The 16,567-nt window shown below is 42.2% G+C and overlaps 1 protein-coding gene across 1 annotated transcript; it reads right to left on the reverse strand.

Moving 5' to 3' along the window:
* Positions 1-4,091: 4,091 nt before the first annotated feature.
* maneal (mannosidase endo-alpha like) lies at positions 4,092-14,683 on the reverse strand. The gene is made up of 4 exons (XM_053447182.1): positions 14,179-14,683; positions 13,220-13,329; positions 6,290-6,366; positions 4,092-5,077 (listed from the first exon to the last, which is right to left on the reverse strand). The coding sequence occupies exons 1-4, from the start codon at positions 14,681-14,683 to the stop codon at positions 4,441-4,443; spliced, it is 1,329 nt and encodes a 442-aa protein (XP_053303157.1). The 3' UTR covers positions 4,092-4,440.
* Between the last annotated feature and the right edge of the window lie 1,884 nt (positions 14,684-16,567).

Here is a 16,567-nt window from a genome sequence, read left to right on the forward strand (position 1 = left end):
GTTTTGACATAAACAAAAGATATGTAACCTGTTGAGGAATTTTTGACCATCCTCATACATTTCTGTATATGCCACTATATATTATGTATATTATATCTGTATAGGAGAATAATGCCTGTTTAGTTCGACAGATAGTCCTGTCTCTCTCCGAGCAATGCCCAAGGTCAGTTTATAGATAAAGAGCCAACCAACAGTTCATTGTAGTGTCTACGTTGAGGGACTTTCATATCTAACTCAGATGGTCCAGACAGAGAGACACCAACTTCAACTCTTTTGTGTATTTCATCAGTGACAAGACTTAAGGACTCAATGTATTTAGGAATGCAGACTCTATGCTTAACTATCCAATAGGATGCGAACACCTATGTAACCTAGAGAGTGACTGCATATAATAAGGCAAGACAACATAATCCTAATTCGTCGTACTATGGGGACATTTTAGCTTTTCTCTATCATAGGGAAAGCTTCTTTTACAACCAGTGTAATATTTGTATATAAGACATATTACTGCATTTTTTCTGATTCAACTTGTGATTCTGACCCAGACACAGATTATATTATAGTGTGATGCCGTTAGTTTTATATTTAGGCAAACACCCAGCCTCCTCACAGTCTTTGCTCTTCACTTATCTTCCTCATTCTGATAATATGCCCATTGCACAATTTTGTTGGTATGTGTAACAGTTCAGTAAATGTAAAATGGAAGATTAAAACATGTCTAGAAGGTACAGTTACACAAGTGATACTGTTGGGGTGTAGTTAGAAACAAGCTCAAAGTTCACAGGACTGTATATAAAGATACACGGCACAGCAGCTCCTCAAAAGTGAAGTATTTCCATTTCCCCTTTGGTTGGCTTCCCTATAGGTTATAAACCTGGCTACTCCATGTTAAAAGATGGGACTTGTGCTGGTCAAAATATAAAGTCTAAATACACATTTTTCTTAAATGCATATCTAAATTTTTTTTTAAATTGTCATTTGATGAAACATAATTGACAGCTAAAAAACTGCCTCAGGATTGGAGGTGCCCATGTATTGGTGGGACCCATGGGTGGGACCTCAATACCACATCCCCCCCCCCCCCCCCCCCCCCCCCCACACATTCTCTGTGCTTTGCTCTTGAAGAAACATCAACAATTATTAGGTGCTCCGAGGCCTGACATTTGTAAAAGAGCTGCCGGTAGCCTGGTTCTTACGTGACTCCCATGGGCACAGGCTTTACGGGGGCAGAGCCAGCAAGTGTGGTATTAGAGTGTCATAAGGGATCTGCTTGGCTCCAGTGATTTCTCATTCACTGCAGCCAGACCACTCTGCCGCTGGTTGGGTCACCATGCTTGATGTGTTCCACTTCCAAGCTCCTGACATACAGGCACTTACTCAGGTCTCACTGGTAAATTACACATGCTGGCCCTTGTAAGATAACCAAAGTCAAGTCTGCACAATGAAAGCTGCTCTGTGGGTTTGTGGATTTAAAATTGCAAGTTCTGACGAGCACTGCTTGAAATGTGCAAGTGTTATGGCAATGTCAACCAACGAACATGCTTGGGAACGTTTATGCAATCTCTTAAGAGAGATACATTTATTGATCCCAAACACATGCACACTACATGCAGATGAGGGAAATTTGTCCTCTGCTCTTGACCCATCTGGTGAACATCACAGGACACACAGAGCAGTGGGCAGCCATGCACGGCGCACAGGGAGCAGATGTTGGGGGAGTGGGGGTAGGGATAGGGCTCTTTGGACTTTGGAACAGATCCAGGTGTTGTCCATCCAGTTTTTTTTTTTTATTGTCACTGCGAGGAGTCGAACAAGAGACCTTCCAGTTCGATGTCCATAGCTTTCTGCCCATAGTCCAATTTTTCTGCCACTAGTCCACCGCCTCTTCAAATTTGCCTTTATTTATTTAGTTTCAGCAAAATACTTGCATGAGATGCTTGAAATTACAGCACACGCAGTCCTGGGAACATAACCCCAAAATAGAAGGTTTTATTAGTAACACGAATACTTGAGAATCGAACAAAACCGAGACACGACAATACGTCTTGATAGAAATTGACGGGGTATGTTTTTTTGCTTCATATGAACAGCACCACCTCTAAACTGGGAAACCAACACAGTCGACACGCCATCACTGTGTAGCTAATTTCAGACATGAATTATAATGCCAGGAGATTATCCGGAGTTCAGAACATGTTTGAAAACAGCCTATGTTTACAGTAAGCCGTTTCCAGACATGGCCTGCGGGTAAAATCAGGAGTGGCCAATTGGCTATGGAGCTGACACAGAGTTTGCCTTTCACGAATGCACAACACAGCGGGAGGTCTGCTGCACAGGCACCTTCACAAGAGTAACAACTCCTTAACTCAGCTGCAGAGATCACATGATTTTCTTGATAACACACTGACACCATCGCCAGCTCTTATTTCCAGAAACTCTCCTGACACATTCATCTGTGTCTTCTATGTGTTAGTTGCCGCATTTTCACTGGGAGATATTTGTTTTCTTTTATTTTTTTTAATTTTTGCGTCTGGGAATCCCGTGCGTTTGGACATTATACCTGGGGGCCAGGTGGAGAAAGTCTGAAGAAACTGCTACACATCTCAGTTGGACATTTACGTTCACACATGCACCTCCTCTGGAGAAAATACGGACGAGCTGCAGAGCACGTCTGAAAGCAGCTTTAGAATGAAGGTATTATAGTTTAGGAAGCTGATTTTAGGAAGCTGATCTAACCCTAACCCTAACCCAAGAGAGGGGAAAAGATGGTCACCAGCAGAGCAGCGAGGCTTCTGCAACTTAACCTCAGCTGAACCTCATCCAGTGTGGCTGCTCTAATCTGCTAACATGGAAATGAAAAGCAAACCGTTCCGCAGCTGTTCCGCGGTGTAACCGCGCCAGTGTGGCTTGGGCATAAGTCAGAAATGTTCACTTATGACCTATGTAACTTTTGTTTTCAGGAGTTGGTTGGTCTATAACTGGACTGTCTAACGTAAAATAAACCAAACATTATAAGAAAAGAAGAAATGCACTGGGATCTCTAGTGCACACATTATTTAACACAGTGAGCCACTTAGGCGCTTCTACCTTTGTCTCATTTAGGGCTACCCTCTCAAATGAGAAGTAGATTCTTCCAGCGGTGAGTTTTATTTCTTGTTAGTCACTGAGCCGTTTATTTTTTCTCTTTCGGTGCTTCCAATCTCAGGGGTAAAATCATTCCACTACGTCAACTCATCCTTTTTACCTGGTAAAGATGTCTGCGACAGGTACAGGCTGTTGTGGAACCACAGACACAGGGGGAGACCCAGTTAGACGGAGGCAGCTTCCTGGTCAGGCTCTAAAATAACCTTATTTTCGGCCTTCTGCTTAGAAGTGTTTTTGAGAGAGAGAGAGAGAGAGAGAGAGAGAGAGAGAGAGAGAGAGAGAGAGAGAGAGAGAGAGAGAGAGAGAGAGAGAGAGAGAGAGAGAGAGAGAGAGAGAGAGAGAGAGAGCAATTTAAGAAATTAAAGAGTGACCTGATATGCCCCCTGATCCAGACCAGGACCACCATTAAATTGGTTCTTTCCGGACTCATATCACCTGTTAACTAACAGACAAACAAATGCTGATGAAAACTGGTAAGCTTCTTGGTCAGGTACAGCTCTGTTGTCCCATCTTTTCTGCACAGACCATTTTAGGTTTTAAAATGTACTAAGTGTATTATTTTATCAGTAGTGTCAGAGGGAATTGACTAGAACTGTTTTTCTCTTTCAGCTGCTCCCATCAGAGGTTGGTTTGTTGGATCTCCTTCCACGTATTTAATTTGACATATGTTGTACTCTGGGGAAATCTCTGACACAATCAGGGTTTCCACCCAGGAGACAGCAGCGCAACCACAGTGAGGCACAGCCCCCTATAGGGAATTGACTAAAGTACCAGTGTTAAAACCAAATACATTTTTGCTTACAACTCAGTAGCTTCTATTGCATCAATTACATTTGCTACCACTCAACATCAAACAGTGATTCTCCATTGGTAAACAGACACATTTTAATTTGTCCTCAAGGAAATCAAGGAAATACAGGAATTCGTAGGACAAGAACAGTCTCCTATCATAAGAAAATAAAACCCAAAACCCAAAAGAGCAGAGTTACTGTACATAGCCACACTTTCTTGATGTCACAACACATACTGATTTGTTATCCTCAAAAGGATGATTACCTTTCACTGTGACCTTGTCGATCCAACAAACCAGTGAACTTATTTACCTTTACAAAAATGTTAGTGATTAAAAACAATGTGGGCACAGTGGATATTTGGGGGAAAGCTCGTCAGTGGTGTTCTGAAGTGGAGAAAAAAAGGAAGATGTACAAATGTAAAGTTGTTTTTCTACAGTGAGAGCTGACGTCTTGTCGTTTCCGATTCCCCCCCAACACATCTACCAGGGAAATAAAACCACGTTCACATCAACCACTTGTCTTTCTCCTTGTTAAAGTTCTCGGCCCACTGACGTGTAAGCTCCAGGTAGTGGTCAGACTGGTTGGGTTGGTAGTCTAGGTACAAACGGGTCACGGTTTTCTTGGGCACAGCCTTCTCTATCTGCGTTCCTTCATGCCATTGATTAAAGGAAGTAATGGTGACAAGTTCTGGTCTGACAGACAGAGCTGCTTGCAGGGATGTCTCGTAGTATCGTCCATTCACCCGGTTCCTGGTGTTATGGTTGTTCCATGGCCGAACAGCGGTGTCTACGTACCCTGGGCCGACACTGGGGATGAACAGCAGATTGTTTCCATCGCAGAAGGCCTTGATGGCTTTCCAGTTCTGGTGGGACGAACCAAAGGAGAAACCGTTGGAGGCAAAGTAGGTGTATATGCCATCGAAGCCACTGGCCAGGATGTCATGTTTGTGGCGCTCCTCGACGATGAGGGCCACGAAAATGCCATCGTAAGGTGTGCCCCTGATGCTGTGGGAGCCCTTGGCTGTCAGGAGGTCTGCCCAGGACTCGGGCGGCGTCAGGTAGGAGTCGTAGACATAAAACAGAGGCAGGACCCGACCTGTGCTGGACCGGAATCTGTAGAAGGCGCCATGTTTTCCATACCTGGGAAAAAGAAGAGAGGACTTAATGTTCCAGCTTTCTCTGCATATATTTTGATACTGTGCAGATCATATAAGCAAAGTTGATGAGATTAGAAAACCAACACTTGCACTCTGCAAATGCATGTGAGGGACATTTAAACACAAACTCAGTGCAGCTTATGTTAACTGCATCAGGTTCGGTTTTCTCTCTGGCTCGGTTGGGTTTGAACAAAGAAATGTTTCCCAAGCCGATCTGTGTTCTTTACAATTGATCTTTCACCACTCCTCCACCATGTGTCATTCTGTTGTAGAACGACACATGATCCTTTTCTCTCGGTGACCCTGACGCCACTCAGTCATGTAGTGTGACCTCACAACTGTCCCAATCACAAGACAGCAAGTCGTGTAGAGTGAGATCAGATGACTCTGAAAGTTGTGTAAACTCTGTGTGTGAACTCAGGTTCACATGCTCTTAATGGAAAACCTTGAATCAAGAGTCAGTACTACCACCAGATAAGAGGTCTATAGACGCTTTTGATCATATTGACTCTGGTCTATTTAAAGTGTGACACGTTTGATACAGCTAAAATGTCACAGGTTGACTTCGAGTCATAAATTCAGAAATTGCACGCATTACATAAATTATTGTGTCTTTCTATTTCTCAAATGTTTGCTTAGCTTCATATGGACAGTCAACACAGCAGGTTTCCCAACATACTGGCAGCAATATAAAGCCCAGACATCAGAACTCAAGCTGTGATTTAACTCCAGTCTGTGTCATTGTAAACACGGCATCAGAGACGCTATGTTCTTCTTCAGCCCACTGACGAATATGATATTAGATCAAATGTTTCATGAATAACCTCCAAACTGTTCGCCACGCCTCTCTCTTACAGCCGTCATCTTTTAAGCATCAATTGAGTTACAGTAAAACAAAACGATGAAATTATTTTTATAGATAGACAAAGAGACAAGTTCCCTTTGACACACAATCAGGCTGCTTGAAGTCAGAGCAGGAGATATCCGCTGATCCATTACAGCAGGATCACAAGGGAGACATCTATATTTAACTACCTGTTCCTCCTCTTCTCTTATCAGGCGTCATGTTTCAACACATCACTACACGTTTGATGTGAGCGGCCACTGAGACAACAGGCAGAGCTTCGACCCTTTGGTGAAGGAAAGGCTTCAAATCAAGCACAGAGGACAGTGGATACAGAAAAACACAGCTTACTTGTCAGTGATGTATTTGATGTTGTCATGCATGCTCTGGTCCGTCCGTCCTTTGTATGGCTGTATGTGAAAGGCCACCTGGAAAAAGATACATTCAAACATGGATATTGAATTAAAGACCATAGAGCAGAACATGAATACACAGAGAGTTGACAAATAAAAAGGTTATTCATTCAATTTCAAATTCAAATCTTGCCTGTCATTATCCTAGTATATTATTTGTTTTGATGGACAGCCAGTATGAAGGGAATATCTAATTAGTGGTCTGTGGACAACTCTAGTAATTTCACCACGCTCTTTGTGGATCAGTGTTGACCGAAGTGTTGATTCTGGAGGTGCTTAATCCACAGTGGATCCATGTTTTTGTCAAACTGCTCCACATTGTGACAGTGTTGTGCTCATTGTAAACCCCAGTGTGCTGTCACAGGTTTGAGTGAGGAGTGTTCTTAGGCTGGAACCAGATCCAGAAAGCATTGAGATCAAGATATAAGACAGACGACAGATCTGGAACAATCTATACTAGTTTGAAAAGAAGCCAATACAAATCCTCCACCGACACACAGGACCCTATTTTACACCCAGCCCGAAGCGGTGCAAACTAATGCCAAACAAGACGTAGATTCAGACCGGCACAGTTGTCATTTTCCTGACCAGGGCCCACACTGTTTTTAAATAGCAAATGCTATTTAGGTGCTTTGCTGCCACATGTGGAATCTCAGCATGCAAGAACACTGATTCAATTTTTTAATCCAAATTAGTCCCTACATGAAATACTGGCAGGGACGCAGCATATGATGGATTTACATTACACTGTGGTGAAATGCATCTATCCCTGAGCAGTACTGAAGAAAGGGGGTCATAATCTCCATCGTCATTCTCACAACTTTGGCCAAGTTCAATCTGACTGTGGAGTTTGTTATGTTGATTCAGTCTATTAACAATAATGGCCCTTTTAAATAATTCTTTTTTAAATAATATGATAAAATAATCGATAAATCGATGAGGCTAGGACCCCATAGGCTATACATATTTCTGCTTGTTGTATTAGGTGTTGTTTAAATTGTAGGCTTAACAATGGATAACAGTATCTAAAGCTATACATTAAAAATAAGTCCATTTCTCAGGATAGAGTGAATATATGAAAAATGTTAATCCTCTCCATTGTGCACCATTTGGACCTTGAGTACACGGCTTAATAACAGAAAATATGGATGTAAGTATAACACTGTTTTCTGTATTATTCTACAAAATATTAAATTGTAAGTTTCATTGTGATACTTGTGTTGTTGCCCTGTGTGTATTCTTTTCTACTAAAAATAAACTAAATCTATATCATATTTATATTGTACCATAAATAAGACATGACAGTGAGATGAAATTCATAAGGTACTCAGGTCACAGGTATAAGGAATAATACCCTCAGGCTAACATACGCTGAGTCTGCTGTTCTACTCCTTGTTATTCTTCAACACACAGGCAGCAGTTAGGTTTGTTAAAGAAGTGCAGCAGGTACAGTGAACGTATGAGAGATGGTATCATCTGAGTCATGCCAGGCTGAGTCAAGCAAATGAGAGTGTGGCACTGACTGGTCGAGTTCATAGACCTACAGTCAGAGCTGTGCACCACAGTAAGATCTAAGGGGGAAACTCTTTGTCCAACTGCACTGCACAAAAAGCTAAATTGTTTTAACATGGTTAAAGGTTGCAGATACACAGCTAGATCTTATTTTAAATTGAGAATATTTACATTGCATGGGGACTATTTAAATTGTGAATTTGATGAAGACAGACTGAGTGTGCTTTAGATTCTTGCAGGCACACAGACAGGCAGGCAAACTGTGTCTTTCTCCTGTGGTATAATGGAAAGAGACAGAAGGGCAGCGAGAGGCCAAGTGCAGCCTGCAGGATACTGAGGATTTCTGGAGAATGTAGGTGAGAGGGAGGTGGAGCAGGGAGCAAGTGAAGCAGATGCTCACCATCCCTGCAGCCGTGTCCCGTATTGTTATCTCATCTGTCAACACTTTGAGCGGAGTTGGGATCTTTTCCATTGACTCAGAGTGTCTCAGAAATCCGGATTTAGCCGACTCTCGGGACAACAGAAAAATTCAAAGAACATCTGCTGAGTGATCCAGGGGGAATTTTAGCTCCTATCCATGACACAATCAATAAAACCAGTGGTGTTCATCAAGAACAGGATTATTTTTTCTCACAGGACTGGAGAGTTGAGGGATGGATGGCCATCGCCATCCATGAAAAAGCTGTAGTAAGCTATTGTATGCTTGTTTTCTTCAGACACAGAGAGAGGAAATGTCTCCTGCAGCACAGTGAATCATTGACAGAGCTGTAGAGCCACAAACACTGAAAGCTCAACGCCCACTCCATCTTTCAAAAGAGGCTGCAAGGTCTTCATAAACAGTTTCCATGACAACGTGGCAGCATTTGGCGCCTGGGCTCGGGCTTGTCAGCCGTCTCGACTACTTGTTGGAAGACCAGCGAGGTAAGATGCAGTTCAATCTGTTCCCGTTTGGCCGATTAAGCCGGAGGTGGATGCAGATGAAAAGAGTTTTTTCATCTGCACCCATGTGTTGTGATGCTGACAGACTCATATTTACATTCCAAGCCTCAGGTGTAAACCTGCTGCCACAGCAAACAAGCCTCCTGAACAGTTTTTACCAATGTTTGGCTGCTCTTCAGATAATGAAGAAACCCTCATCTGAAGCAATGTTATAGCACTGGACTGGTCTGTGCTACATTCAGTCAGCTAATTATATCATCTGAGATAATTGCTTTCATGGAGACTTGAGATGACACTCAGGCTCCATCCACACCAATGACTGAAGCTAAACATGGACAAAGCGTCTCCACCTCCTCCCACTGGCATCTTGTGTAGGTGACTCCGTAGTGATCCGGGAGTGGAGCTGTGGCATCAAGGTCACACCAGTACAACCGCCCGACCAATCGTGAGTCAGTCTCAGCTGTCAATCATGACCCTGTTTTTATAGCATCAAATAACTTTGAAACCAAACACCTTATAGAAAAAAATCTAACCTTGAACAAGGAAAGAAAACATTGTGACTGATGAGACCCATAAGGAAGCAATGGTTCCTGTGTCTTTATTGCCAAGATTTTCTGTTTCTGTCAATCCAGACTATGAAGCAACCTCAGAGTTAACATTGAAAGGTTTGAAAGGTAGTAGGACACAGTGTGTGTAAAAAGAGACAAACAAAAAGAAGAAATAAATCATGATAGTAATAAAAATGATAATAATAAAATAAACAGAAAACAAATAATATAAAATATAAAATAAAGACAAACAAACAAGACAAATGGATGCATTCATGGGGCTTTACAGGATGGGTGTGGCATTTTGTTCTGTTCATTAATTTATATACATACCTCCGGTTGCATACATTTTCGATTTCGTTCTTTTTTCTCTTTTTCTTCTCTGCTTTGCTTCTATTTTTGCTTTTCTTTTTTTCTCCTCTTCCCTCCCCAGTTAAATGCTTACATTGCTCTACTTGTCCCATATATGTTGTAGCGTTAACTCACCGGCAACAGGAGAGATTTGAGGATTGTTGAGTGGACTTTATTGAACTCTTGGAACTGGTTTCTTTGTATCACAGATGATTTTCCATTGATGTCTGTTGTGCTAAAAGATCCAACCATTGCTCATTTAGTATTGATGGTGGATATAGACCACAATGGGACAACTCCAGATGGTTGTAAGGGACATGGTGTGTGAGGTCAGAACATGGTAAATAAGGTAATTGTCACAAGACTTGGTGGTAATGACAGTCACGTGTTTTCAGTAAAAGCACATCTAGTGGATTGACAAAGCAAATAAGGCCCATTACTTTGTATATGTTGAAATCTAATCTGTGGTTGAATAGGTTGTATTAAAGGCGTAACATCATTAAAACCAAAGAGATTCCTTGTCCCCTTGTTATAGTGAAAGGCTCTCTGCTGTCAAAATGATGGATTTTGTCATTAGAAGATAGAATGTTTCTGCTCGACTAAAGTTGAAAGTTTGTCTGCTTTTCACTGAGCAAACGGGGTCAATCCATGTTTAATTAGAGAGGGTGGGGGGCTGGAGGGGATTATAGATCAGCCCGTGTCCTCCTGTCTGTCATCTGGGATGTGCTGACCGATTTCTCTGACACCAGTGGCCTGCTTTAGATGCAGTTCGCAAGGATGTTCAATCGTTACACTTAAACCAACTTTTGAATCTGTGTAAAAATCCCGATATCCAACGATGCGATGTCTGAAGGTATACATGTATGACCCTTGCAGAGAAAGGGTAGACACACACATCACTGCTCATACACGCAGACTTCAGCCTGCATTTGGTCAGCGGCGGCTCTGGTGCACTGAAACACTGGAGTATTAGCCCTCGGGTCAGCTGTGAGATACACACTGTTGTGTAAGTCTGACTGAGACACACAGAGAGACCCAGTTCTCAGTTTAAGACTTCCTTATAAGGAGCGTGAAAGTAGAGTGACGGAAAGCTCCTCTGTCCTGTCGATGCTCAATCCACAGTCTGTGCTCAGCTTGTCTTGCTGCCCCTGTCTGGAGCACCTTCAGCATCTTGTGGCTCTGTGGTATCTGAAACCCCTCAGTTTTTAAGGACAAACGACTTTGTGAGATGGAATTGTGCACTGAAAGGCGAAATCTACCCTAAAGCACTCTAAGTCTTTGGCTCAGTTAGAACATGTCTGATAGCACAACATTCCCATCTCTCTGCAATGTCCATACAACTTTAAATGTCAGGTTTTCAGGTCAGAGCATCAACATTGACACAGGGACACATTTCTTGATCATCAGTCGTCTCAGTCGAGCTGAAGGCAATGCAGCTGCAAGACTTTGTGTTTTGAATTAAGGGCTTGACACAGATCAGCTCTTGTTTTAGACCTGGTGCAAGGCAGCGCATGATATTTGTCTCTTTGGTAGTTTCAGAAAGAGCATCCATGATGTTTAAATTGCATATTTACTTGTGTGTCTTAAAATATGGCGTGGTTGTGCAGTAGCAGATCTGTTTTGTGTCCACTTCTGCAATATTTTGATGGCATGTAACTGGAGATTTTGTGCCACCAGCTGTTTATCTTGACAATGAAAGTCCTTGATTTTCATGAGTAGTGGATAGAAATATATAAATTACTATTTTCTTTTTTTCAAATTTCTCAAAAATCTGTAGAAGTTCAAAAGGAAGGACACTCACTTAAAGGAAGGTATTTAAGCCTTAGCTGTTTTTCACTGTACTTTTATGTAACTCTGGGGTGATTCAATACAAACTGCTCCATAAAAGGTTTCTCACAGTTGTGGAATATCAATGGTACAGAGCCTCCAACATCGTAAACTCTCAAACTGTCTCTTAAGACAGATGGGGCTACATGCCCCTTAATATTGAACAGATATGTTTCTTTTATTAACTTTGTAGTTTGCTAACTGACAGTGGGCAGACAGTTAGCTTAGGCCCACGATACACTTGTTGTTTAACCAAGTTGACGCTTCAGCAAGCGGCTGCATCATGACCATTAGTCTGCACGTACTTCCTTGGGTACTACACGTGTTACTGTAGAATTCCTGTAGAGGACAGACCACAGAAGTCAGACTCCAGATTGTAGTGCAATGTGCCTTACGATCTTTGACTCAGATCGATCTTTCTGCCACTTCCGGACGTGCAAGCGGTAAGCACAAAGATGGCGACACTTGAAGAGATCAACATTTGGCTAATGATGAGATCAAGAAAGAAAAAGCAAAGGGTAATATCTCAGAACCCTATATAAGACACATTGTGAAAAGGTTTACTCCTCTTTCTCTGCCAATGCGGCTCCACAATTTCTGTCTGTGATGATGTGCTCCTGGACTCCCTAATGCCCGACCTATATGTGAGTATTGCAACTTGCGTATGTGTTGCAGTAATATCTGAGAACATGCACAATTTACGCACCATGTATGTGTAATTAACAGCAAGAATGTTACTACCCCTACTGGTGACTGACAGTAAATCTGTAAGCCTGCTAGCTTATTGTGACCTATTGCCGAATAGCTTCCCAGACGCAGTTGTTTATTGACCAGCCAACTAACTATTAACTAGTGGTCAAGGCAAGAAGCACCTTTTAAACACCGAGATATTTAAGAGAAGCAACGCATTGGGGCAACATTCATGAACACATCATTCATCACTATGTAACAAGGATCCTATGTTCTAGCTATTGCTCTCACCTACAGTACTTGTCTGAGAATTCCTTTAGAAATGCTCCTGTTTAATATGAAGAACAAAACAAATATAATTTGTTCAAAAGTCTTTAGTAATGTATGCTTTACTAGGAAGGGAAAAATATTATATTATTATATTATATTTATTATAAATATATATAGGTTAATTTGATAAAAAGCTGTTATTTTTTATATTTTGATTATATTTGATTCAACACAATGTTTATAGTTACTCTTTGTATCTATTCGAGGATGGAACTAATATCCAATATAATCTGTAATAACATGGATTCATAGTTGTTTCAATATATTCTAGATTCACTTCTTTGTCACTTTATTTTCATTATACTCAGTTTACTGGTTGTACCAGGCTGTCCTATAAGCCTACACTGGCCCAGTCTGGGCACAATTAAGATTGACTTTTTGTCAAATAAATATTAATATTTAAATTTTGTATTGCCTCAGTTCAAAATTAGCATGTGATCTATCAATGACCTGTTAGTTGTATGTCAGATTAGGACTTTTAGACCCATATTTATATTATATGACAACCAACATGAATTATATCAAAGAAGCTCTCTAATTTCCATGCTGAATGTTTGAACATTTTCAGCTTTGTCATGTACTACCACACAATTCATTGTCACCGGGAAGCCATTCACTCATTCAGTAAATCATCAGAAAGGAAAAAACATACCGGTTGTCTCACCAGTTACCTTGATGCTGTGCCTGTGGGCAGCGTCCATGACTGCGGGAACCAGGTCCTCCGTGGGCTCCCCATGGTCGTCGGCCACCCCAGGAGGATACCAGGACAACACCAACACCCCTACAACACCGGCATGGAGAGGAGGGGAGGACATCCAGAGGAATATTTATTTCACAATATCGCTATTGACTCTTTCTTTTCATCTCAACCTGGTAGATCTTAGAACATTTTCTCAAACCATAAGGTAATTAAATACAACTGTTAGAGTTATGTTGACTTTATATTTACATATTAATAAAAAAAAAGAAAAAGAGTTGTACTTGTAAATGGCAAGCCGTTCTTTCTAAGCATACAATTACTGTTTATTACAGGACTGGAAGACCAAGGGTGTTAACACCCATTCTCCCAAACGTCCACTTTGCTTCCCACTGCCGTACCTCACAGCTACTCAGTATTTACAGAACACTTTGAAAATGATGAATTTCTAAGTACTGTTGCTCTTGTTTAAGAGTTAAAAACATATCTGCAAGCACGCAGAACAATAACTGCAGGCGGAAAGGCATCTTTTAACTCCCTGTCCTTTCATTTTTCAGTGTAAACTTATGTTACATGTTGTTAATGCAATATTTATTTGTGTTATGGGTGAGACAGAGATTTGAGACTAAATAAACACCATTGGTACCTGATTCATTCAATCAAATGACACTGTACATTTTAGGCTGACCAAACTCTTTAGTGCATAATTGTGATGTTTGAAGATGGTTATAAAATAATAGGTAATTTCCCTCAATCTCAGTCACCGCAGAGATGAGGCCATTAACGTTTTTTTGCATTTTAGTGCAATATCAACATTCTAGTCCAGGATCTCTTAAGTTTTGGCTTACAGCCACGGGAGGATGTCAACCCTGTGGTGTCAACACACAGCGCAACAAGCCAAACATGCAGAGCCAGCGTTGCCCAAACTGTTACCTGCTGCAGCCGCTTCTATCTGGGCCATGTGTGACTCCAGCACCGTTGGGTCCCTGGAGCTGTAGGGTCCCAGCTCAGGGTAGAAACTTGAAGCGACGTCCTCTGGTGGCGTGTGCCTTCCCTGAGCGTGACTAGCTGCGATCTTGGGGTCCCAGTGTGGCACCAGCACATGATCCCAGTGGATGTACTTGTTGTCCATGCTGGGGGAGCCGTACCACAGGTAGTAGAATATGTGCACATCGTAGAAGATGCTGTAGTCTCGGTCGGACCGGCTGAAGACCACCTTCGTGTCGCTGCTGCCCATGTGGAACTGGCCCGGCGACGGAGCCACGTCTTTCACGTCTAGCCGCAGCCTGTCGGACCGCTCCACGATGAGGTCCATGCCGGGGGCCATGTCCGAGAAGCCGTCGCTGGGTTTGAGCGTCCGGAGCCCCATCATGGTGCCGAAGATGAAGAGGGTGAAGAGGAAGAGCGCGACGAGAGCCTTCCTGCGGAGGCGCGTCATGGTTGCTGTCCGTGGTGCTGCGGGAGGAGTGATGCGGCTTCGTCCTAATTACAGCCCATGAGCGCACGGGTCGTCTCTCAGCATCGAGCAGGTAGAAGAGAGGAAGCGCTGGTGCGTAATGGAGTCTGTCTGAAACACACGACAACTAAAGGGATCTCACATCACTTCCATCACCACGACCCGAGGGCTTCCTGCTCTGTGTCGCTGCCACGCTAAATCTCCCCCTGGTCGCCTGCGCGCAGCCATGACGCTCATGTCGGATTAGATTTCCTCTCCATCGTTTGTCTTCAGAGGGGAAGTGACACGTCGCTCAACAGTTCCCCCATGTCTCTGTCCGCTGCTCAGAGGTTTCTGTCAAAGCTGGAACAAACCAAGGGTGGTTACCTTTGTTTCCCATCCAATCAGCGCCGGTTCTCCTCTCTTCTCCTTCTCCTCCTCCTCCTCCTCCTCCTCCTCTTCCTCCTCCTCTCACCCCAACCTCATCACACCTGTCTCTGGATCTGTCGCCAGACACAGTGCTGGATTAGAGAGACACTGTTTTTACTGGATGTTCACACCAGAGCAAAGAATGGGACATTTGTGTCTGTGCCGATGGCAGGAGGGAGGTGGGATTAACCCCGACCACCGGAAAGAGATGTATGAGGGGCGATTGAAGCCACCGAGAAGCGAGAGGTGGACCTCGATAGCTGATCATTATTAAGAATTTGGAGGAATATTAGTCTACTGTAGACGAGTATAAGTAATTCATGATCATGATTAAATCTAAGAATATTCATACAATTTGATGGCAACACTCAAAAGCAAATATGCTCAGTATTTTCCTCTGTGTCAGTGCAGGAAGAAGGGTGATGTATATACAAACATATTTTCAATGTGTTGCTTTTTATTTAAAGTGATTTAAATGTCTAATTGATTAAAATATAAAATGTTCTGGACAAATAAATATTTCTTTGCCTAAAAGTTTTTCTTTAAATATGTATCTCCTCCTTCCCAGTCACTGTGGCACTAATCACCTCTCATACAGGCTTCACCTCTTTTTGGAAAATATAATTCAGCTGTATTTTAGTTATTGAGGTAACTGTAGTTAGTTCACAGATGTAGTTTGCCACCAAATTAAAAAACATATAATACACCTAACTCACATTTATTTGGAGACTTAGAGCATGATGTCTGTTTTATTGCCTCCATCTCCTCTGTGACATTCAGAGACTTTGTAAACCGTCGCTTTTTGGAAGTTTCATCATTTCCCTTCCGCTATAAACAAGTTCATTCTTCAAGGATGATGCAGTTTGCAGTAACCAGTTTTTTTAAACTAATCTATATTTAAATAGATTAACGAGGAAATGAATTGGGTTTAGTATGGCTACTTGGAGTCGTACACAGTGGGACTCAATGGAAAGGAAACTCAAGATTCTCTTTGGGTAAAGTCTTAAAATTACCATAAAATACCTGAAACCCTTTTTTTTAATTGTTTTTATAGCTAGTAAGAGCTAAACCCCTAATGTGTCAGAGTTTAATTATAAAATTAGTGTGATTTATCTGAAATTGGTGATTGTCTGCGATACCAAAAACGTCCTTTTGCTACTGTATTTGTTTTTGTGTATGATACATACATCCCTCGTTGCAATATTCACCAATCACCCTATTGTTCTCTGACTGGTGGGTGGTATCACACAATGCATGCTTGAGCTGACACCTAGTGGGAGTCACTGGAACACTAGTGGGAGTCACTGGAGTGTTCAGTGCTCAGCCCTCATGCCTTTACCCTGCCAACTGAACACCTGAACATGGCTTTTATCATACAACTAATAGGCTGAGGTGAAAGAGATCTATCCAGCTTAAAACTGTTTCCTTCTTATCTGAAATTGTTAATCACTGAGGCAC

The sequence above is a fragment of the Pleuronectes platessa genome, chromosome 18 (assembly GCF_947347685.1).
Source record: "Pleuronectes platessa chromosome 18, fPlePla1.1, whole genome shotgun sequence".
Lineage (NCBI taxonomy): Eukaryota > Metazoa > Chordata > Actinopteri > Pleuronectiformes > Pleuronectidae > Pleuronectes > Pleuronectes platessa.

Bases quoted from the DNA above. Each gene is read 5' to 3' on its own strand.
- maneal (XM_053447182.1), bottom strand. From the start codon at position 14,683: ATGACGCGCCTCCGCAGGAAGGCTCTCGTCGCGCTCTTCCTCTTCACC. The intron at 13,330-14,178 runs GTAACAGTTTGG...CCGGTGTTGTAG, and splicing joins GATAGAAGCGGCTGCAGCAG to GGGTGTTGGTGTTGTCCTGG. The intron at 6,367-13,219 runs GTAACTGGTGAG...ATCTTTTTCCAG, and splicing joins CCCACAGGCACAGCATCAAG to GTGGCCTTTCACATACAGCC.